General features: G+C 38.3%; 1 protein-coding gene across 1 annotated transcript in view; it reads left to right on the forward strand.

The window, feature by feature from the left end:
• The first annotated feature begins 460 nt into the window (after positions 1-460).
• WDR76 (WD repeat domain 76) overlaps positions 461-22,635 on the forward strand; it is a 54,093-nt gene continuing 31,918 nt past the window's right edge. Inside the window, exons 1-4 of the mRNA XM_044918145.1 lie at positions 461-768; positions 1,385-1,795; positions 11,319-11,411; positions 13,058-13,113. Coding sequence (XP_044774080.1) covers positions 706-768; positions 1,385-1,795; positions 11,319-11,411; positions 13,058-13,113 — 623 coding nt within the window. The 5' untranslated portion in view covers positions 461-705. The remainder of the gene's footprint in view (positions 769-1,384; positions 1,796-11,318; positions 11,412-13,057; positions 13,114-22,635) is intronic.

A 22,635-nucleotide genomic window follows, 5' to 3' on the forward strand; every position in this document is an offset into this window, starting at 1 on the left:
GTTAATATGGCTGTGACTGTACGAAGTACAGGGCACTAAAATCTTATTTGTTACTTTGTGTACAAAAATGATTTGATTCACAACTTTTCCCCAGCCTTTGGGCTTTGTAAGGTCATCATTAGGATCTTAGTTAACTGGTGGGCAGATGATGAGGTGAAATTTAAACCAGCTTAAGTTATCAGCTCTTGAAAAAAATAAAAATGCTTCCCTTCTAGGAAGAAGGTAATGTGGTAGCCATAGAGCGTAATTTCCTGGTGGTGGGGTTATAAGGAACCGGGGGCCCAAGTAAAGGCTGCCTGTTGATTTCGATTTTCTAGCTTCTCTATTCATATGGCATCTAAGTGCGTCTGAATCTTTTCCAGGCTCACATTGCAAGGCAAGGTGGTTTTTTCTCAGCAGAAGCGCCAGTGTTTTTCAAAGCGAGATGCTGGCATCAGCAGCATCAAAAAAATACGGGATCTAAGGTAAAAATGTGTATTCGTTCCAATTACAAGAATTTCAGTATGGGGTGAGGCTGGTGAGCTTGACGCGTACCGAGACGACCGTAACGCCTGCGTGCCCCTCCCCCTCCGGCCCGCTGGCGTCAGAGCCGTTCAGAGCCGCCCGCCAGGCCCCGCCTCAGCCCCGCTGCTCCTCCCCTTCCCCCTCCCCGCGCCTCCCGCCGCAATCTTGGCGGGAAGACGCCAGCTGCTAAGCCGCCGAAAGATGTCGGGGTCGCGCGCGGGCAGTGAGGAGAAGGTGGGCTCCAGACAGCGACTCCAGATGAAGGTGAGCAACGGCTTGTTGCTTTCGGGTGCGCTCCTGCCTCAGTGTTCGTGAGGCATTGCCGGGACCAGGCCCGAGAGGGCACGAAGACTTGGCACCCACCACCTCCACACTCCGGAACTAGTTTCCGCTCCTTGGGGCATCTCTCAGCTTAACGGGTTTTTCGGGGGTGTTGTTTCAAAAGATAATCGGGGATCCCGGCCCCCTGTTTTCCTCTATGGAAACTCGGCCTTCAGCGTTGGGGAAGGTTATTAGTAACCCTAGAAATAGGGACAGGATGGGATCAGGGACTCTGCATTTGCCTTTGGGGCAATTATTGTCGGCTTCCCACTCTGAAGACAATTCCAGTTACTCAGAAGGTGACAGTTGGGGTAGTCTCCTCAGTTACAAATGTAATTATTATTATTACATTATTACTGGTTTGCCGAGTCATGGGTAAAATAATGCACCCAGTTATAATAAATAATTAAATTGAGGTTAATGAGTTAGGTATCTAGATTTTGGTGAGGAAAAAAGTTTCGTTACAGGCTATCACTTTGGATTTATTTACACAGACCTGTAAGAAAAGGCATAGGATCTGGGATTCTAATGCTCTCTTTTCTTTTATTGACCTGAATAGGTGAATGAATATAAAGAAAATCAAAACATCACTTGTGTATCTCTGAGACCAGTACAGACTACAGTTTTAGGAAAAACACCTAAGGTTTATCTTGTTCCCTTTTCACTCAGTAATTACAAGCCAGACCAAATTAAGCACTCCAAATCCCTATTGGATAAGAATTCTAACAATGAAGTTGCATGTAAGAAATGTAAGAAGACTGAAATAAGGAAAACTTGCAGAAGGATTTTAACTCCAAGGATGGAAGGCACGTCTTCCAAGGCAGAATCTACTCTGCAAAAATCATCCTTAGATGTTTATACTGAAAGTAACAAGCGACAACACAAGAGCACTTCGGATACAGTGATTCTCAGTGTTGATAGGGAAAGCAGTCAGGATCTAGACAGTGATGAAGATACCACACCAGGCCTGGTAAGAATTTAATTAGTAGCTTATTCAAATTTTTCTTATTTTAAAATTTGAAGTTCTGATAAGCTAAGGGTATCCAGGGTTTATGTATGTTTAATTGAAATTTTATTTTTTAAATGTTGAACACAACTTCCTTGGTTAATTTTACTCTTGGTTTTGATTTGTCAAGGAGAGGATTGACTTAATCTTCATTCTGTTTCCCTTTTTCTTCCTCTCAGTTTATTGCAGATATTTTTGGGTCTACTTAATATTTATGGTGTCTTGCTCACCTCTACATATTTATGCACAATATGCCAGAAGAAGTTGGCCTGTGGGACATATGGCATTTGAGTGACCCTTGATATGAGGGTAGGAAAGTCATCAATTGATTAATATAGCTGAATAATATTTCCTCTACAAAAAGGAGAAAAATGATCGAGTAGAGAAGATACATGAGAAACACTTATTAGTACTATTGAAAATAATAGTTTGAATCAGTTAAAGGAATTAAGCATCTAATTTTTAGACTTCTATTGCCTTTAAGGAATGTTGTACTTCATTGAAAGTGACAGATTTTATGCAAGACAAGATAAAACCATACCGCATGTCAAAAGTTAATGGAACAGAAAATGATGATAGGGGCAAGGGAGATAGGATAATTGTGGTGGTGTTCTTTTGAAATAGGAATTCAGTTTACGCTTTACTGTCTCAAGAGGTAAGAACTAGGACCTCTGGTGGGACATCGTGGGTCTGTTATTAGTGCATTGGACTGGGGGGTTGAAAGCCTAGGTTTTAGATGTGGCTGCTTCTAAGAAACCTTGTGTTTTTAAGCAAATCACTCGACAGTGAGGGGATTGGATAAGATCATTGCTTCTCAAACTATAGCCTGTATCAGAATTTCCTGGAGGGCTGTTAAAACTCCATTGCAGGACTCTACCACCAGAGTTTCTGATTTTCGAGAAGTTTTGGGGTGGGGTAAAGAATTGGCATGTCCAACACAGTTTCCTAGAGATGCTGGTGCTGTTGGTCTGGGATGTCATTTTGAGAACCACTGGATTCAGTTATCTCTTTGGCCTCTTCGACTATAAGATTCTGAGTTTATGAGGCTAGTGGGAAGTAGATTTTATTTTTTTAAATTTATTTAAAAATGTTTAAAAATTGTTTTTTAATTTCTGTTAACATACAATGTTATATTAGTTTTAGGTGTACGATATAGTGATTCAACAATTCTATATACCACTCAGTGTTCATCATGATAAGTGTACTCTTAATCCCCTTCACCTATTTCACCCATCCCCCTACCCACCTCCTCTCTGGCAACCATCTGTTCTCTATCGTTAAGAATCTGTTTCTTGGTTTTTCTCTTCTCTTTTTCCTTTGCTTATTTGTTTTGTTTCTTAACTTCCACATGAGTGAAGTCATATGGTATTTACCTTTCTCTGACTGATTTTGCTTAGCATTATACTCTCTAGCTCCATCCTTATTGTTGCAAATGGCAAGATTTCATTCTTTTTCATGGTTGAATAATATTCCTCTGTGTGTGTGTGTGCATGTGTGTGTGTGTGCGTGTGTATGGATATATATATGGGTATATATATGAATATATACCGCACCTTTTTCTTTAAGTTTTTTTATTTTTAAGTAATCTCTATACCCAATGTGGGCCTCAAACTTAAACCCCAAGATCAAGTCACACACTGTACTGACTGAGCCAGCCAGGCACTCCCCAGATCTTCTCTGTCCATTCATCTATTGAGATTTTAGCTTGATCTAAGAAAATAGGGTCAGAAATTAGAACATTAAGAGTAAGTACTGAAGCTAATCAAGCAGAGTCAGACATGCCCAGCATATATTTAAGTAGGACAAACTGAAAGATCTAGCATCCTTTTTTGTTTTTGTTTTTTTAAAGATTTTATTTATTAATTTGTCAGAGAGAGAGAGAGCACAAGCAGGGGGAGCGGCAGACAGAGGGAGAAGCAGACTCCCTGCTTAGCAAGGAGCCAGATGCAGGACTTGATCCTAGGATCCCAGGAACATGACTGAGCCGAAGGCAGACGCTTAACCAGCTAAGCCACCCAGCTGTCCCAAGATCTAACATTTTTATAGGACATTTCATTCTTTTCCTTTTCATTAGTTATCTTTTTGGAGCAAAATGACTAAGGCTTTATGGTACCATGCTTTAGAAACAATATTTTATTTATAAGCTTATTTCTTCCCCAAACGAGGGAAGGCTTTTGTCACATCACAGACAAGTGTCTTGACCTGTAAGTCAAGAATTTTAGGGGCGCCTGGGTGGCTCAGGCGGTTAAAGCATCCGACTCTTGGTTTCGGCTCAGGTCATGATCTCACGGGTGGGGAGATTGAGCCCAGCAGTGGGGCTCTGTGATTAGTGGGGAGTCTGCTTGAGATTCTCTCCCTCTGACCCTTCCCCCATTTGCACTCTCTCTCTAAAATGAATAAATCTTAAAAACTTTATTCTATTTTCTGGGAAACTTGCTAAATTTTCTCTCTCAGCACTTTTATTAAATATTTTAACTTCACAGGGACGCCTGGGTGCCAGTTGGTTAAGCATCTGCCTTCAGCTCAGGTCATGATCCCAGGGTCCTGGGATGGAGTTCCCCCATCAGGCTTTGCTCAGCGGGGAGCCTGCTTCACCCTTTTCCTGATGCTCCCCGCTACTTGTGCTCTCTCTTGCGTTCTCTCTCTCTATCTCTCTGACAAATAAATAAAAATCTTTAAATTAAACAAAATATTTTAACTTCACAAAGCATTTCTTTTTTTTTTTTTAAAGATCTTATTTATTTATTTGACAGAGAGAGAGAGAGACAGCGAGAGAGGGAACACAGCAGGGGGAGTGAGAAAGGAAGGAGCAGACTTCCTGCTGAGCAGGGAGCCCAATGCGGGGCTCGATCCCAGGGCCCTGGGATCATGACCTGAGCCGAAGGCAGGCGCTTAATGACTGAGCCACCCAGGCGCCCCTCACAAATTTATTTTAAGTTTTGAGAACATTTTGGGCTTACAGAAGAGTTGCAAAAGGTATAGAGGATTTTGATATTTCTTTCACCTGGCTTCCTCTTGTGTTAATGTCACCTACGTAACTGTAGAACACTTATCAAACTAAGAAATTAACCTTGCTACAATAATATTAACTAAAGTACAGAATTTATTAGAATTTCACCAGTTTTTGTTTTTTTTGTTTACTAATGCCCTTCTGTTCCAGTATCAAGTCTAGGATTGCACAGTGCATTTAATAGCCATGTTTCTGTAGTCTACTCCAGTCTGTGACAGTTCTTCAATCTTTCATGACCTTGGCACTTTTGAAGAGTACTGAAAAGTTATTTTGTGTAATGTTCCTCAATTTGGGTTTGTCTGCTATTTTCTCATAATTAGATTAAGGTTTTGCATTTTTTGGGCGGGGTACCACAGAAGTGAATGTGCCCTCCTCAGTGCATCATAGCGGGGTGTACTTGATATTGATATGTTTTACTGGTGATGTTCACCTGGGTCACTTGGCTTAGGTGGTGTTTGTCAGGATTCTCCAATGGAAACAACATTTTTCCCTTTGTAATTACTAAATATTTTGAGGGAGATACTTTGAGACTATGCATATATCTGGTTTCTGTCATCAAGCATATGTTTATTTTTTTATTGAGATATAATTTACATAACATAAACTTTACTATTAAAAAGTGTACAGTTCAGTAGTTTTTAGTATATATACAAGATTGTACAATCATCACCACTATCCAGTTTCAGAACATTTCTTTCACTATGAAAAGAAATCCGTACCCATTAGTAGTGACTACCAGCTCCTCCACCTCCCTAACCCAGCCCTGGAAACCACTAATCTACTTTCTTTCTCTATAGATTTGCCTATTCTGGACATTTCATACAAATGAAATCATATAATATGTAGCTTCTTGCATCTGGCTTCTTTGACTTAGCATAATGTTTTCAGGCTTCATTCATGTTGTGTAGTGTGTATTGGTACTTGATTCCTTTTTATGGCTGAATAATATTCCATTGTATGGATATACCATATTTTGTTTATCCATTCATCAGATGATGAACATTTGGGTTGTTCCCACTTTTTGCTATTATGAATAGTGCTGCCACAAGCTTTTGTTTATGAGTTTTTGCTGAACAAATATTTTCCATTCTTTTGGGTATATACCTAGGAGTGAAATTGCTGGGTCATATGGTCAACTGTGTTTAACTTATTGAGAAACTGTCAAATTGTTTACCAGACTGGCTGCACGATTTTTACATACCAGCAGCAATGCATGAAGAGTCTACTTTCTTTACACCCTTGCCAACACTTGTTATTTATCTTTCCTAAAAATTTAAAAAAAATTGATTGTAAAATACACAATATAAAATTTAGCACCTTAACCATTTTTAAAGGTACAATGTAGTACTTTATGTTGTTTACTTATGTTGTTGTGCAGTCAGTCTCCAGAAATCCTTTCATCTTGAAAAACTGAAACACTATCCCATTGAATAACTCCCCATTTCCCTCCTACTGCCATCCTCTGGCAACTACCATTCTACTTTGTGTCTCTTTGAATTTGACTAGTATAGGTACCTCATAAAAGTGGATTCATGGTATTTGTGTTTTTGTGACTGGCTTATTTCATGTAACATAATGTTTTAATTATTCATCTTTTTTTTTTAATTAAAAAAATTTTTTTTGGAGGGGCTAGGGGCAGAGCGAGAGGGAGAAAGAGAATCTTAAGCAGGCTCCATGCCCAACATGGAGCCAGACCCGGCTCAATCTCACAACCCTAAGAGCCTGAGCTGAAATCAAGAGTCAGACGCCTGGGCGCCTGGGTGGCTCAGTTGGTTAAACGACTGCATTCAGCTCATGTCATGACCCTAGAGTCCCGGGATCTAGTCTCACATCGGGCTCCCTCCTTGGCAGGGAGTCTGCTTCTCCCTTTCACCCTCCCCCCTCTCATGCTCTCTTTCTCTTCATTCTCTCTCTCTCAAATAAATAAATAAAAATCTTCAAAAAAAAAAAGACGCTTAACCCACTGAGTCACCCAGGCACCCCCACCCCCAATTTTTTTTTTTATTAAGTAAATTCTAGGGCCAATGAGGGGCTTGAACTCACAACCCTGATATCAAGAGCTGCATGCTCTACCAGTAGAGTCAGCCAGGTGCTCCTTGTCTTTTTGATTATAGCCATTCTAGTGGATGTGATGTAGTGTCTCATTGTGGTTTTGATTTGCATTTTTCTAATGATCAGTAATGTTGAGTGTTTTTATTTTTATTTTTTAAAGATTTTTTATTTTTTTAAAGATTTTATTTATTTATTTGACAGAGAGAGACATAGCAAGAGCAGGAACACAAGCAGGGGGAGTGGGAGAGGGAGAAGCAGGCTTCCTGCGGAGCAGGGAGCCCGATGTGGGACTCGATCCCAGGACCCTGGGATCATGACCTGAGCCGAAGGCAGACGCTTAACGACTGAGCCACCCAGGCGCCCCTTGTTGAATGTTTTTACATGTACTTATTGGCCATTTGTGCTTTGGAGAAATAGCTTTTCTAGTCCTTTGCCATTTGAAAAATTAAATTGTCATTTTGTTTTGAATTATAAGAGTTCTTTATATATTCTGGACACTAGACCCTTATTAGATATATCACTTGCAAGTATTTTTTCCCGTTTTTTTGTACTTCATTTTCATGTTCTTGATAATGTCCTTTGACATAACAAAAGTTGTTACTGATTTTATTTTCTTAAGATTTTATTTATTTATTTGAGAGAGTGCATGAGAGAGCAAGAGAGAGAGCACAAGCGGAGGGAGAGGCAGAGGAAGAGGGAGAAGTAGACTCCCCACTGAGCAGGGAGCCCAATGTGGGGCTCGATCCCAGTACCCCAGGATCATGACCGGAGCTGAAGGTGGACGCTTTACCAACTGAGCCACTCAGGCACACCAAAAGTTGTTAATTTAAGTTTAATTTTTTTTGAGAGGGAGAGAAAGCTCACCCACGTGAGTGGGGGAGGGGGAGTGGCAGAGGGAGAGAGAGAATCTTAAGCAGAGTCCATGCTGAGCACAGAACTGGACGCAGGGCTCGATCTTTCATAACTGAGATCATAACCTGAGCCAAAATCAAGAGTCAGACGCTCAACTGACAGAGCTCTGCTATTATGCATGGTGTTGTTTTCTTAAAATCATTTTCTGATTGTTCATTGTTAGTGTATAGACATATAACTGATTTTTGTATATTGATCTTATATCTTGCAACTTTGCTGAGGTTGCTCATTAGTTTTTTGTGTGAATTCTTAAGCATTTTCTATATATAAGATCATGTTTTGGCAATAAAGATAGTTTTATTTCTTTCTTTTCAATCTGGATGTTTTTTAATATTATTTTTTCCCAATCGTCCTGTCCTAATTGTCCTAGAATCTCCAGTACAGTGTTTAGTAGAAGTAGCAAAAGCAGACATATTTTCTTGTTCCTTAGCTTTAGGGGAAAAGCTTTCAGTCTTTCACCATTAAGTATGATGTTAGCTGTGAGAAACATCTATTTTCAAAAAACTTTTCTCTCAAGTAATTATAGATGCATAACAATTTGCAGAAATAGTACAGAGAGGTATCATGTAGCCTTCACCCAGTTTTTCCCAGTGGGTACATCTTATATATCACAGTATCAAAACGGGGAAATTCACATCATACAAGGTATGTGTATAATTCTGTATCATTACAATGAAGATACAGAACTATTCCATCTCCACAAAAATTTCCCTTGGGCTCTTTGTTTTTTTAAATTTATTTTAAGTAGGGTCCATTGTGGGGTTTGAACTCACCACCTTGAGATCAAGAGTTGCATGCTCTATGGACTGAGCCATCCAGGCACCCCAGGCTATTTCTTTGTATTAGGCCTGTAGCCCTCCCTCTCACCCTCTTTAGCCCCTGGCAAGTGCTAATTTTTTTTTTTTTTTTTTAAGATTTTATTTATTTATTTGAGAGAGAAAGAATGAGACAGAGAGCATGAGAGAGGGGAGGGTCAGAGGGAGAAGCAGACTCCCTGCTAAGCAAGGAGCCCGATACGGGACTTGATCCCGGGACTCCAGGATCATGACCTGAGCTGAAGGCAGTCGCCTAACCAGCTGAGCCACCCAGGCACCCAAGTGCTAATTTTTTTTTTTTTTTTGGTCTCTACAATTTTGTCATTTTGAGAATATTATGTAAATGGATTCATATAGTTTGTGAATTTTTGGCATCAGGTATGTTTTTAATTCAAGTTCTTTGATTTTTTTAAAAAACATATCACCCTTTGTTTTATGGATACAGTAACTTCTTAAGTGTTTCTGAAGATAGTGAAGTTTTTAAAAAAATGTTTATTTCCTACATATGTTTATTTTGAGAGCCCACTTTTTCTGATGTTGTTTGCTTGGTTTTCCTGTTAAATGTTGCAAGTTTTTGACAGGTGGGTGATGGATAAGAATAGTTTGAATTAGGGCGCCTGGGTGGCTCAGTTGGTTAAGCAACTGCCTTCGGCTCAGGTCATGATCCTGGAGTCCCGGGATCGAGTCCCGCATAGGGCTCCCTGCTCGGCGAGGAACCTGCTTCTCCCTCTGACCCTCCCCCCTCTTATGTACTCTCTCTCATTCTCACTCTCTCAAATGAATAAATAAATCTTAAAAAAAAAAAAAAAAAGAATAGTTTGAATTTAACATACCACTTAAAGATACTGATTATTTTTCTTAATTTTCTTAATTGTGTCTGTGGTAATTAGAATCATTTAAATTTGTTTCTTTGATTTTGAAATAGAATCTTATGAAATCCTTGATGATGGTGGTGATGTTTTTCCTTGAAAAGCAGTTGTAAAGGCAGTGACACAATAAACTTTCACTTTTGCTGCCACTATTATTTTGTGTGTGTGAGGAAATTTTTTATTTTGGTCAAAGTAATACATGTACATCCACATTTAAGCCATATAATTCACACACATATATATACACACACACACACACACACACACACACAAAGGTAATTCCATATGTACATACATATATACTCAGAAGCAAATCAAAACATCCAGCAGTTTTCTGCCACCTACTTCTCTGTTTGTGATTGCCTCTGCCCAATAGACTGATTATACTTTCAACTTTTTTAGCTTTTATCCTTTCCGTATTATCTATTGATTTAATATGGAAGGTGAAGACTTGTTTCGTTCATGCTACACCTTATACGCATGTGCCCACCCACTCCTTTCCCTTCTCACATCTTTACTAGGTATAGCCCAAGCTCTAGTAGAGTTGTAACAAAGAGTTTTTATGGCTTCATATATAAAAATATATATATATATATTTTTTTTTCCATGAAACATTTCCTGAGCACCTACATCTTCCTATTTCATTCTGGACTGTTTAACGCTTTCTTGGCCTTCCTTTTACCATTTTCCTTTGAATTTCTTTGATCTTTTATCATTCCTATGCTGGAACTTCTGTACCCTAGGTACTGTCTTGGATCTTTTTTTTTAGTTTATTCTCTTATTTTGGTGAAATGCAGCTTAGAGCTTCCCGAGAAAAGGTGTACACTAATAACTTTCTCCTCCATTTTCTCTGCTCCTCTTTTTACCCCTCTCCTACACCTTTTCTCAGGAAGCTCTAAGCTGCACTTCACCAAAATGTATGTATGTACATTTTGTGTACATACAAATATTATGTATCTGACAAAGTCTTTATGCTGTACATTTGATTGATGGCTTAATTGATTTAGAATTGTAAGTTGAAAATAATTTTTCCTTAAAATTTTAAATATACTCTTTCATTGTCTTCCAGCTCCCCTCAGTATTGAGAAATGTCATTCTGATTCTTGCTTCTTCGTGATCTTTTTCCCTTATTGGCAGACTTTTTTTTAACCTCACTTATCTCAGGTGTTAAGAAATTTTGTGATTTGTGTAAGCCTTGGTCTTTTTTCATTTGTTGTGCTGCATACTCATTGGGCCCTTTTAATCTGGAAACTCATGTCTTTAGTTTCAAGAAACTTTCTTATATTATTTCTCTAAAAACTTTCTCCTCCATTTTCTCTGCTCCTCTTTTTACCCCTGTAACTATTATTTGGATATTAGACCTCCAAGCTTGATTCTCTGGTTTTATTGTCTTTTCTGCCTGTGCCTTTATCTTTTTGTTGTTGTTGTTGTTCTTTTATCTAAATTTCCTTAACTCTTTGAATGAATTTAAAATTTTCTGTCACACGTTTCTTTCTCTTTTGTTTAATAAAAAGATAACTGTGAGTAATGGTGAATTAATGATCAGTAGGAAATAATTTGCTATTAGGTTACACTACTAGACTTCTGATATGTCACTTGTTATTTAATTGGGAAGTCATGTAGACACCTTGTGGTTATCCCAAATTCAAACTCTTACACTCAGTATCCAATGCACATCCAATGTGTGCCATTTGGTAAGATAGTGTGTAATGAATAAAGCAGATGCAATTTGAAGGAAAGTATACATTTGAGAATTCAACACCTAGTTTTATGAGGTGCCTTTGCTGTGGATCATGCAAAGTAACAATTTTTTTGGTGTAATTTCATAGGATGAATTTTCAGGATTGTCATCGTACGAAAGGAAGAGACTGAAGAATATATCAGAAAATGCAAACTTTTTTGCTTCTCTTCAGTTGTCTGAGGTTTGTGTGGAATTTCTAGTTAAGAGCAAGATGCCATTCCTCTTGCCCATAGGTCAATAAAATACTCATAGTATCAGGTTTCAAACATCAGATAAGGGAGGGTAAAATTAGGACTGAGTTTTGCATTTAATAGGAGGAGGTTACCATATTTTATTGATTCTAAGACGTTTTTTTCATTTTAATGTTTTTGAAATTGACATCTTGAAACTGTAACTGGCAGCTTTTCCTCCCTTTTGTTGGTGCATAAGATAATGGTGTCTTATGAATGGTTGTCTTGGATTCAGAGGAACAGAGTATGTTCCAAGTGGTTGCTTTACCTCTAAAGGATAAAGGAGAAGTAGGAGGAATGGGTTGAGGGATGTGTGGTAGAGGAGTGAGAGGACAAGCTTTTTTTTTTAATCCTTTTTTCCCCCTAAGATTTATTTATTTATTTATTAGAGAGGGGGGAGAGAGAGCACAAGTGGGGGTGGGGAAAGGGACAAAGGGAGAGGGACAAGCAGACTTCCTGCTGAGCAGAGAACTAGACACAGGGACCCTGGGATCATGACCTGAACTGAAGGCAGACGCTTAACTGACTGAGCCACCCAGGTGCCCCTCTTTTTTTGAAAAATCTTAGAGACTAGGTGGAAATATGCTTTATATAGGGAGCTTTAAGGATAAATGGCCAGGGGTGCCTGGGTGGCTCAGTTGGGATCGAGCCCTACGTCAGGCTCCCTGCTCAGCAGAGAGCCTGTTTCTTCCTCTGCCTGCCAGTGCCCCTTGCTTGCACTCTCTCTATCAAATAAATAAATAAAATCTTTCAATAATAATAATAAATTCAAAATCTTAAACAAAAAAAAAAAGGATAAATGGCCAGATGTATGCTAGTGTTTTATAATCATTATAACTAAATGTGTAATTTACATTGTGTCTTCACACTGTGGGTAAAACAGCCCTTCAGGAGGGTGTGTGATATTTTCTTTCAAACGGTAACAAGCCCTTGGCTTTATTTAAAAATTACTTGATTTCTTTGATTACACATTCCCAAATATTCAGCATGTGTTTGCATCTTGAGGGAAGGGAGGGTGACTTAATATAAGGGATTATATTGTTAAGTCATTAAAATTTGAAAATTCATCAGAAATTTAGACAAAGTATCTATGATTTTGATTTTAGTTAACAGAAATTATGATTTGATTTATAGAAGTGTAATATAACTTTTCTGGAGAATATCAAAGTAGAATTGCCTGTAGTAGAAGTTAAATATTTTAATTTATAATAGTGTATTTGATTAAATGTTTAATGTTCAATCATGTAAACTCATTAGCAACCTGGTCCAAGGTATCAGAATGTCAGTACTTTCTGATACCTTGTCAGAATGTCATTACAACGTGGGGCTTGAACTCATGACCCTGAGGTCAAGACCTGAGCCCAAATAAGTCTGATGCTTAACCAGCTAAGCCACCCAGGTGCCCCAGTCCTTTAGATGGTATTTTTACTTGCTTTATTATTGATGGTTTATTTGTCTCATGTCTGTTACCAAGAGCAGGTATCATATTTTAAGGATCTTTATTTCCTGTATAGATCTTAGTTTAGTGTCGATGAAGCAGCATACTTAATATTTTATAAGGTAGTATCTCTACATGTATGTTTTATATATTTTGCAGTCAGCTGCAAGGCTCCGTGAAATGATAAAGAAGAGGCAGCCTCCTGAATCCAAAAGGTAAAAGATTTGGTTTGCGATGCCTAAACCATGATGTATTGTTGAGTTATTTATAATATGCAAAATGGTTACCATGGTAAATAAGAAACTGTAATCTTAAACTTGTTGTTTCACATCTTCACGAGCATTTGGTGTTCTCAGTGTTCTGGATTTTGGCCATTCTAATAAGTATGTATTGGTATCTCATTGTTCTTTTAATTTCTGTTTCTCTGATAACATGATGTAGAGCATCTTTTCATATGCTTATTGCTGTCTATATATTACTTTGGTGAACTGTCTGTTAAGGTCTTTGGCCCATTTTTAAATTAAGTTGTTTGATTTTTATTGTTGAGTTTTAAGAGTTCTTTGTATATTTTGGATAACAGTCCTTTATCAGATGTGTCTTGTACAGATATTTTCTCCCAGTCTGTGGCTTGTCTTCTCATTCTCTTGGTAGTGTCTTTTGCAGAGCAGAAGTTTTTAATCTTAATGAAGTTTACTTCGTCGCGTTTTTCTTTCATGGATTATGTTTTTGGTATTTTATTTAAAAAACCATTGCTATACCCAAGGTCACCTAGGTTTTCTCTTATTGTCTTCTACAAGTTTTATAGTTCTGCATTTTACATTAGATATGTGATCTTTTTTGAGTTAATTTTGTGATGGGGTTAAAGGCTGTGTCTAGATTTTTTTTTTTTTTTTGATGTGGTTATCCATTTGTTGGAAAGATTATTTTTGCTTCATTATCTTGCCTTTGCTCTTTTGTCTAAGATCAGCTGGCTCTCTGTTCTATTCCATTGATTTGTGTTTTCTTTCATCAATACAATACTGTCTTTAAAAACAATTACAGCTTTTCTTTTAATTTTTTATTGTTATGTTAATCACCATACATTACATCATTAGTTTTTGATGTAGTGTTCCATGATTCATTGTTTGCATATAACACCCAGTGCTCCATGCAGAATGTGCCCTCCTCAATACCCATCACCAGGCTAACCCATCCTCCCACCCCCCTCCCCTCTAGAACCCCCAGTTTGTTTTTCAGAGTCCATCGTCTCTCCTGGTTCGTCTCCCCCTCCAATTTCCCCTCCTTCATTCTTCCTCTCCTGCTATGTTCTTCTTTTTTTTTTTTAACATATATTATATTATTTGTTTCCGAGGTACAGATCTGTGATTCGACAGTCTTGCACAATTCACAACGCTCACCATAGCACATACCTTCCCCATTGTCTATCACCCAGCCACCCCATCCCTCCCATCCCCCACCACTCCAGCAACCCTCAGTTTGTTTCCTGAGATTAAGAATTCCTCATATCAGTGAGATCATATGATACATGTCTTTCTCTGATTGACTTATTTCGCTCAGCATAACACCCTCCAGTTCCATCCACGTCATTGCAAATGGCAAGATCTCATTCCTTTTGATGGCTGCATAATATTCCATTGTATATATACCACATCTTCTTTATCCATTCATCTGTTGATGGACATCTTGGCTCTTTCCACAGTTTGGCTATTGTGGACATTGCTGCTATAAACATCGGGGTGCACATACCCCTTCGGATCCCTACATTTGAATTTTTGGGGTAAATACCCAGTAGTGCAATTGCTGGGTCATATGGTAGCTCTATTTTCAACTTTTTGAGGAACCTCCATACTGTTTTCCAGAGTGGCTGCACCAGTTTGCATTCCCACCAACAGTGTAGGAGGGTTCCCCTTTCTCCACATCCCTGCCAGCATCTGTCGTTTCCTGACTTGTTAATTTTAGCCATTCTGACTAGTGTAAGGTGATATCTCGTTGAGGTTTTGATTTGGATTTCCCTGATGCCGAGCGATGTTGAGGACTTTTTCATGTGTCTGTTGGCCATTTGGATGTCTTCTTTGGAAAAATGTCTGTTCATGTCTTCTCCCCATTTCTTGATTGGATCATTTGTTCTTTGGGTGTTGAGTTTAAGAAGTTATTTATAGATTTTGGATACTAGCCCTTTATCTGATATGTCATTTGCAAATATCTTCTCCCATTCTGTCGGTTGTCTTTTGGTTTTGTTGACTGTTTCCTTTGCTGTGCAAAAGCTTTTTATCTTGATGAAGTCCCAATAGTTCATTTTTGCCCTTGCTTCCCTTGCCTTTGGCGATGTTTCTAGGAAGAAGTTGCTGCGGCTGAGGTCAAAGAGGTTGCTGCCTGTGTTCTTTAGGATTTTGATGGACTCCTGTCTCACATTGAGGTCTTTCAACCATTTTGAGTCTATTTTTGTGTGTAAGGAAATGGTCCAGTTTCATTCTTCTGCATGTGTCCAAATTTCCCAACACCATTTGTTGAAGAGACTGTCTTTTTTCCATTGGACATTCTTTCCTGCTTTGTCAAAGATTAGTGGACCATAGAGTTGAGGGTCCATTTCTGGGCTCTCTCTTCTGTTCCATTGATCTGTGTGTCTGTTTTTGTGCCAGCACCATACTGTCTTGATGATGACAGCTTTGTAATAGAGCTTGAAGTCCGGAATTGTGATGCCACCAGCTTTGCTTTTCTTTTTCAACATTCCTCTGGCTATGCGGGGTCTTTTCTGGTTCCATACAAATTTTAGGATTATTTGTTCCATTTCTTTGAAAAAAGTGGATGGTATTTTGATGGGGATTGCATTGAATGTGTAGATTGCTCTAGGTAGCACTGACATCTTCACAATATTTGTTCTTCCAATCCATGAGCATGGAACGTTTTTCCATTTCTTTGTGTCTTCCTCAATTTCTTTCATGAGTATTTTATAGTTTTCTGAGTACAGATCCTTTGCCTCTTTGGTTAGATTTATTCCTAGGTATCTTATGGTTTTGGGTGCAATTGTAAATGGGATCGACTCCTTAATTTCTCTTTCTTCTGTCTTGTTGGTGTATAGGAATGCCACTGACTTCTGTGCATTGATATTATATCCTGCCACTTTACTGAATTCCTGTATGCATTCTAGCAGTTTTGGGGTGGAGTCTTTTGGGTTTTCCACATAAAGTATCATAGCATCTGCAAAGAGTGAGAGTTTGACTTCTTCTTTGCTGATTTGGATGCCTTTTATTTCTTTTTGTTGTCTGATTGCTGTGGCTAGGACTTCTAATACTATGTTGAATAGCAGTGGTGATAGTGGACATCCCTGCCGCGTTCCTGACCTTAGGGGGAAAGCTCTCAGTTTTTCCCCATTGAGAATGATATTTGCTGTGGGTTTTTCATAGGTGGCTTTTATGATATTGAGGTATGTACCCTCTATGCCTATACTCTGAAGAGTTTTGATCAAGAAAGGATGCTGTACTTTGTCAAATGCTTTTTCTGCATCTATTGAGAGGATCATATGATTCTTGTTCTTTCTTTTGTTAATGTATTGTGTCATGTTGATTGATTAGCGGATGTTGAACCAACCTTGCAGCCCAGGGATAAATCCCACTTGGTCGTGGTGAATAATCCTTTTAATGTACTGTTGGATCCTATTGGCTAGTATTTTGTGAGAATTTTTACATCCATGTTCATCAAGGATATTGGTCTGTAATTCTCCTTTTTGATGCGGTCTTTGCCTGGTTTTGGGATCAAGATAATGGTGGCCTCATAAAACGAGTTTGGAAGTTTTCCTTCCATTTCTATTTTTTGGAACAGTTTCAGAAGAATAGGTATTAATTCTTCTTTAAATGTTTGTTAGAATTCCCCTGGGAAGCCATCTGGCCCTGGGCTTTTGTTTGTTGGGAGATTTTTGATTACTGCTTCAATTTCTTTAAAAACAATTACAGCTTTAAAATAAGTCTTACATTGGGTAGTCAGTCCTCCAACTTCATCATTCTTCTTCAATATTGTGTTGGTAATTCTGTGTTTTTTGCCTCTTTCTATAAACTGTAGAATCATTTTGTCAGTATCCACAAAATAACTTGCTAGGGTTTTGATTGAGAGTACATTGAATTTATAGATCAAGGTGGAAAGAACTGACATCTTGACTATCTGTAAACATGGAATATCTGTCCATTTATTTAGTTCTTTGATTTTGTTCATCGGAGTTTTGTAGTGTACTTCGTATAGATCTTGGAAATATTTTGTAAGGCTTGAACCTAAGTATTTCATTGTGTGGGTGCTAATGTAAATGATATTATATTTTTAACTTCAACAAATTTCACTTGTTTATTGCTGGCATATAGGAAAGCAATTGACTTTTATATATTAACCTTGTATCCTACAACCTTGGTATAATCGCTTATTAGTTCCAGGAGTTCCTTTGTTCATTTTTTAGAATTTTCTACATAGACTATCATGTCATCTATGAGCAAATGCAGCTTTTTTTTTTTTATTTAATAGATTACTGGTTTATTATAAAAGGATATAACTTAAAACAGCTAAAGGAAGAGATGCATAGGGCAGGGCATGGGGAAATGGTTCAGAGCTTCAGTGCCCTCTCAGAGTGTGTCCTCTCCCAGCACATCCATGTGTTCACCAACCTGGACACTCTTTTATTTTTTATTTTTATTTTAAAAAAATATTTATTTATTTGTTTATTTTTTGAGAGAGCGTGCATGTGAGTGGGGGGAGAGAGAATCTTAAGTAGGCTTCATGCCCAGTGCAGAGACCGACTTGGGCTTGATATCATGATCCTGAGATTATGACCTGAGCCAAAATCAAGAGCCAGCTGCTTAACTGAGCCACCTAGGCGTCCCCAACCTGGAAACTTTTGAACAAATATAGTTTTATTTTTTTCTTAAATATAGTTTTTTTTCTTCCAAATCTGTGTACCATTTATTTTCTTTTCTTGTCTTATTGCATTAGCTAGAACTTCCAGCATAATGTTGAAAAGGAATGGTGAGTGAGGACATCCTTGCCTGTACCTGATCTTGGTGGGAAAGTTTGGTGTTTCTCACCATTTAAGTATGACATTAGCTCTAGGTTTTCTGTAGATACTCTCTATCAAGTTGAGAAAGTTCCCCTCTAATTTACTGAGATTTTTTTTTTATCATGAATAGGTGTTGGATTTAGTGAAAAGCATATTCTGCATTTGTTGATAGGATCATATGATTTTGCTTTTTAGCCTATTGATGTGATGGATTACACTGAACAGTTTTTGATAGATTACATTATGTGATTTTTGAGTGTTGAACTAGTCTTGCATACCTGGAATATATCCCACTTGCTTGTGGCTTGTAATACTTTTTGTACCTTGTTGGGTTCAATGTACTAATATTTTGTTGAGGGTTTTGCATCTGCTCATGAGAGATTATTGGTCTGTAGTTTTCTGTTTTGTAATGTTTTTGGTTTTGGTATTAGGGTAATGCTGGCCTCATAGAATGAGATAGTAGGATTCTCTCTGCTTCTGTCCTCTAAAAGAGATTGTAGAGAATTGGTACAATTTCTTATATGTTTGGTAAAATTCACCAGTGAACCTATGTCAGCCTGGTGCGTTTTGTTTTGGAAGGTTGTTAATTATTGATATAATTTCTTTAATAGGTGTAAGCCTACTCAGATTATCTATTTCTAATTCAGATTGTGAGTTTAGCAGCTGAGTCTTTTCAAGAATTATCCATTTCATCTAGGTTATCAAATAGGTGGGCATAGAGTTTTTCATATCATTCCTTTATTATCTTTTTAATGTCCATAGGATCTATAGTGAGACCCCTCTTTCTGATATTGATAATTTTTTTTCTTTATTAGCCTTGCCTAGAGGCTTATTGATTTTATTGGTCTTTTTAAATTTAATTTAATTTTTTATTTTTTTAAGATTTTATTTATTTGAGAGAGAGTGAGAGAGAGTGAGAGCGAGAGAGGTCACAGAGGGAGAGGGAGAAGCAGACACGCCACTGAGCAGAGATCCCGTTGTGGGGCTCAGTCTCAGGACCCTGAGATCATGATCTGGGCTAAAGGCAGACATTTAACTGGCTGAGCCACTCAGGCGCCCCTATTGGTCTTTTTTTTTTTTTTAATTATTTATTTATTTGAGAGAGAGAGACCGACCAAGCACAAGGGGAGGGCCAGGGGAGAGAGAATCTCAAGCAGATTCCACTGAGCATGGAGCCCGATGTGGGGCTTGATCTCAAGACCCTGAGATCATGACCTGACCTGAAATCAAGAGTTGTACACTTAGTTAACTGAGCCATCCAGGCGCCCCAAATTTTATTGGTTTTTTGAAAGAACTGGCTTTTGGTTTTGTTGATTTTTTTTTTCGCCTCCCTCTGGTGATTTCCTGTTTTTAATTTTATTGATTTGCTCAACTTTTATTATTTCTTCTCCTTACTTTGGATTAATTTGCTCTTCTTTTTCTAGTTTCCTAAGTTGGAAATGGAGGTGATTAATTTTTGACCTTCTTTCCTAATATATGCATTCACTGTTATAAATTTCCCTATAAGCACTGCTTTCCCAGCATTCCACAAATTTTATTAGGTTGTGTTTTCATTTTCATTTAGTTAATATTTTTTATATCCTCTTGAGATTTCTTCTTTGACCCATGTGTTATTTAGCAGATTGTTTTCTTCCTTTTTTTTTTTCTTTAAAGATTTTATTTACTTACCTGAGAGAGAGAGAGAGCACAAGCAGGGAAGAGGGATAGAGGAGAGGGAGAATCAGACTCCCCACTGAACAGGGGGCCCAATGTGTGGCTTGATCCCAGGACCCTGGGATCATGACCTGAGCCGAAGGCAGATGCTTGACTGACTGAGCCACCCAGGCTCCCTTGTATGTTATTTCTTTGAATTGGATTGTTCCAATGGATAACCAGGGACTGAGCCTACATTTTTCAGGGGGGGGAGGAGGTGAGAAGACAAGTTAATTACCTAGAAGATGTTTTAATAACTTGTTTGAAGGGTTGGAGTGTTGGAGAGGACATGAGCCTGAGCAAAACTAGGGAGGATTCAATTTCCCTTAGGGATGGTCCTTAGAATCATCCCTATCTCATTCAGGATGCCTTGGGGTCAGTATAATGAGGCACCTGACTGAAAAGTGGTAGGATCCCCGAAGTTGCAGAGAAGAAACCGGAGCTTGGGATTGTCTTGACCAGGGAAACCTAAGTAGGGATGAAAAAATAAGAATAAAAATGCAAATGTATGCAAAATGCTTTCATATAATCAGTACCGTGAATTAGTTTAGTTTTGTTTTTTTTTTAAGATTTTATTTATTTGACAGAGAGAGAGAGAGAAAGAGCGAGCACAAGCAGGGGAGCGGCAGGGAGAGGGAGAAGCAGGCTCCCCGTCAAGCAGGGGAGCCCGATGAGGATCTCGATCCTAGGGTCCTGGGATCATGACCTGCGCTGAAGGCAGACGCTTAACTGATAGCCACCCAGCTGCCCTAATCCATGTGTTATTTGTTGTTTAATCTGTATGTAGTTTGGGTTTTCCAGGTATCTTTCTCTTATTGCCTTCTAGTTTAATTCAGTTGTGTTCTGAGAGCAAACATCGTATGATTTTCTTATTTTTAAAATTTCTCTTCTTTTAAATTTAAGGTGTGTTTTATGGTCTAGAATGTGGTCTACCTTGGTGAATGTTCCATCTGAGCTTGAGAGGAAATGTGTAGTCTGTTTTTGATGAAAAAAAATTTTTTTTTAAAGATTTTATTTATTGATTCATGAGAGACAGAGAGAGAGAGAGAGAGGCAGAGGGAGAAGCAGGCTCCCCGTGGAGCAGGGAGCCTGATGCGGAACTTGATACCAGGACTCTGAGACCATGACCTGAGCTGAAGGCAACTGAGCCACCCAGGCACCCCTCCCCCTTTATTTTAAGATTTGTATTCTGTTTTTGAATGAACTGGTCTATAGATGTTGGTTATATCTAGTTTATGGATAGTATGTCAAGTTGAACTGTGCCCTTGCTGATTTGCTGCCTGCTGGATCTCTCCATTTCTGACAGGGGAGTGTTTAAGTCTCCAAATAAGATAGTAGAGGCACCTATTTTTTTTTTTTTTCCAATTCTATTAGTTTTTGCCTTACATAGTTTGATTATCTGTTGTTAGGTGCATTATGTTATGTTATCTTGGAGAATTGGCCCCTTTATCATTATGTAATGCCCTTCTTTATCCCTGATAACTTTTTTTGCTTTGAAGTCTGCTCTGTCTGAAATTAATATAGTCACTCCTGCTTTCTTTCCAGTTGTGTTAGCATGGTGTATTTTTCTCCATTCATTTACTTTTAATCTTTATGTGTCTTTATATATATATATTTTATTTATTTATTTATTTTTTAAATTTATTTATTTGAGAGAGAGAATGAGAGAGAGCACATGAGAAGGGGGAGGGTCAGAGGGAGAAGCAGACTCCCTGCCGAGCAGGGAGCCCGATGCGGGACTCGATCCCGGGACTCCAGGATCATGACCTGAGCCGAAGGCAGTCGCTTAACCAACTGAGCCACCCAGGCGCCCCTATATATATATATTTTAAAGATTTTATTTATTTATTTGACAGAGAGAGACAGCGAGAGAGGGAACACAAGCAGGGGGAGTGGGAGAGGGAGAAGCAGGCCTCCTGCCTAGCAGGGAGCCCGATGTGGGGATTAACCCCAGGACCCTGGGATCATGAAGTGAGCCGAAGGCAGACGCTGAACGACTGAACCACCCAGGCGCCCCTGTGTGTCTTTATATTTAAAGTAGATTTCTTATAGACAACATATGTTTGGGTGTTGTATTTGATCCACTCTGACAATCTCTTTTAATGGGTGCATTTAGACCATTGATGTTCAAATTGAGTATTGATATATTTGGATTAATATCTACCATAGTTGTTAATATGGGTATTGATATATTTGTATTTATATCTACCTTGTTTGTTTATGTTTTCTACTTATTGCCCTTGTTTTTTGTTCCTATTTTTGTCTCCACTGTTTTTCTGCCTTTTATGGTTTTATTTTATATATTTATTATTTTTTAAAAGATGTATTTATTTATTTATTTGACAGAGACATAGCGAGAGAGGGAACACAAGCAGGGAGAGTGGGAGGGGGAGAAGCAGTTTTCTGGTGGAGCAGGGAGCCCCATGTGGAGCTCGATCCCAGGACTCTGGGATCATGACCTGAGCCGAAGGCAGATGCTTAACGACTGAGCCACCCAGGCGCCCTTCCTTTTATGGTTTTAATTGAGCATTTTATATGATGTCATTTTCTTTTCTTTCTTAGGGTATCCGTTATACTTTTTTCTGCTCTTTTTTTAGAGATTGCCCTAGAGTTTACAATATTCATATATAGCTAACCCAAGTCCACTTTCACTTAACAGTGTACAACTACAGGGTGTGAGTGGGGTATAGTGTGAGTACCTTATAATAACAAAATAATCCTAGTTCTTCTTTCTTGTCCCTTGTATCATTGTTGTCATTCATTTCACATGTATAAATATACTTAAGTATATATATGCATAGATGTGTATGTATGTATATATATATATATATATATATATATACGTATTCGTAAGACATATACATAAGTGTACATAACCAAATATGTTGTTGCTATTGTTATTTTGAGATAGCTGTTATTAAGAATGAGGAAAATAATTTTTTTTTTTTTTACCTTATTCCTTCTTTGATGCTCTTCCTTTCTTTTTGTGGATCTGAGTTTCTGATCTATG

Source organism: Neomonachus schauinslandi, chromosome 9 (genome assembly GCF_002201575.2).
Source record: "Neomonachus schauinslandi chromosome 9, ASM220157v2, whole genome shotgun sequence".
In the NCBI taxonomy this organism is placed as follows: domain Eukaryota; kingdom Metazoa; phylum Chordata; class Mammalia; order Carnivora; family Phocidae; genus Neomonachus; species Neomonachus schauinslandi.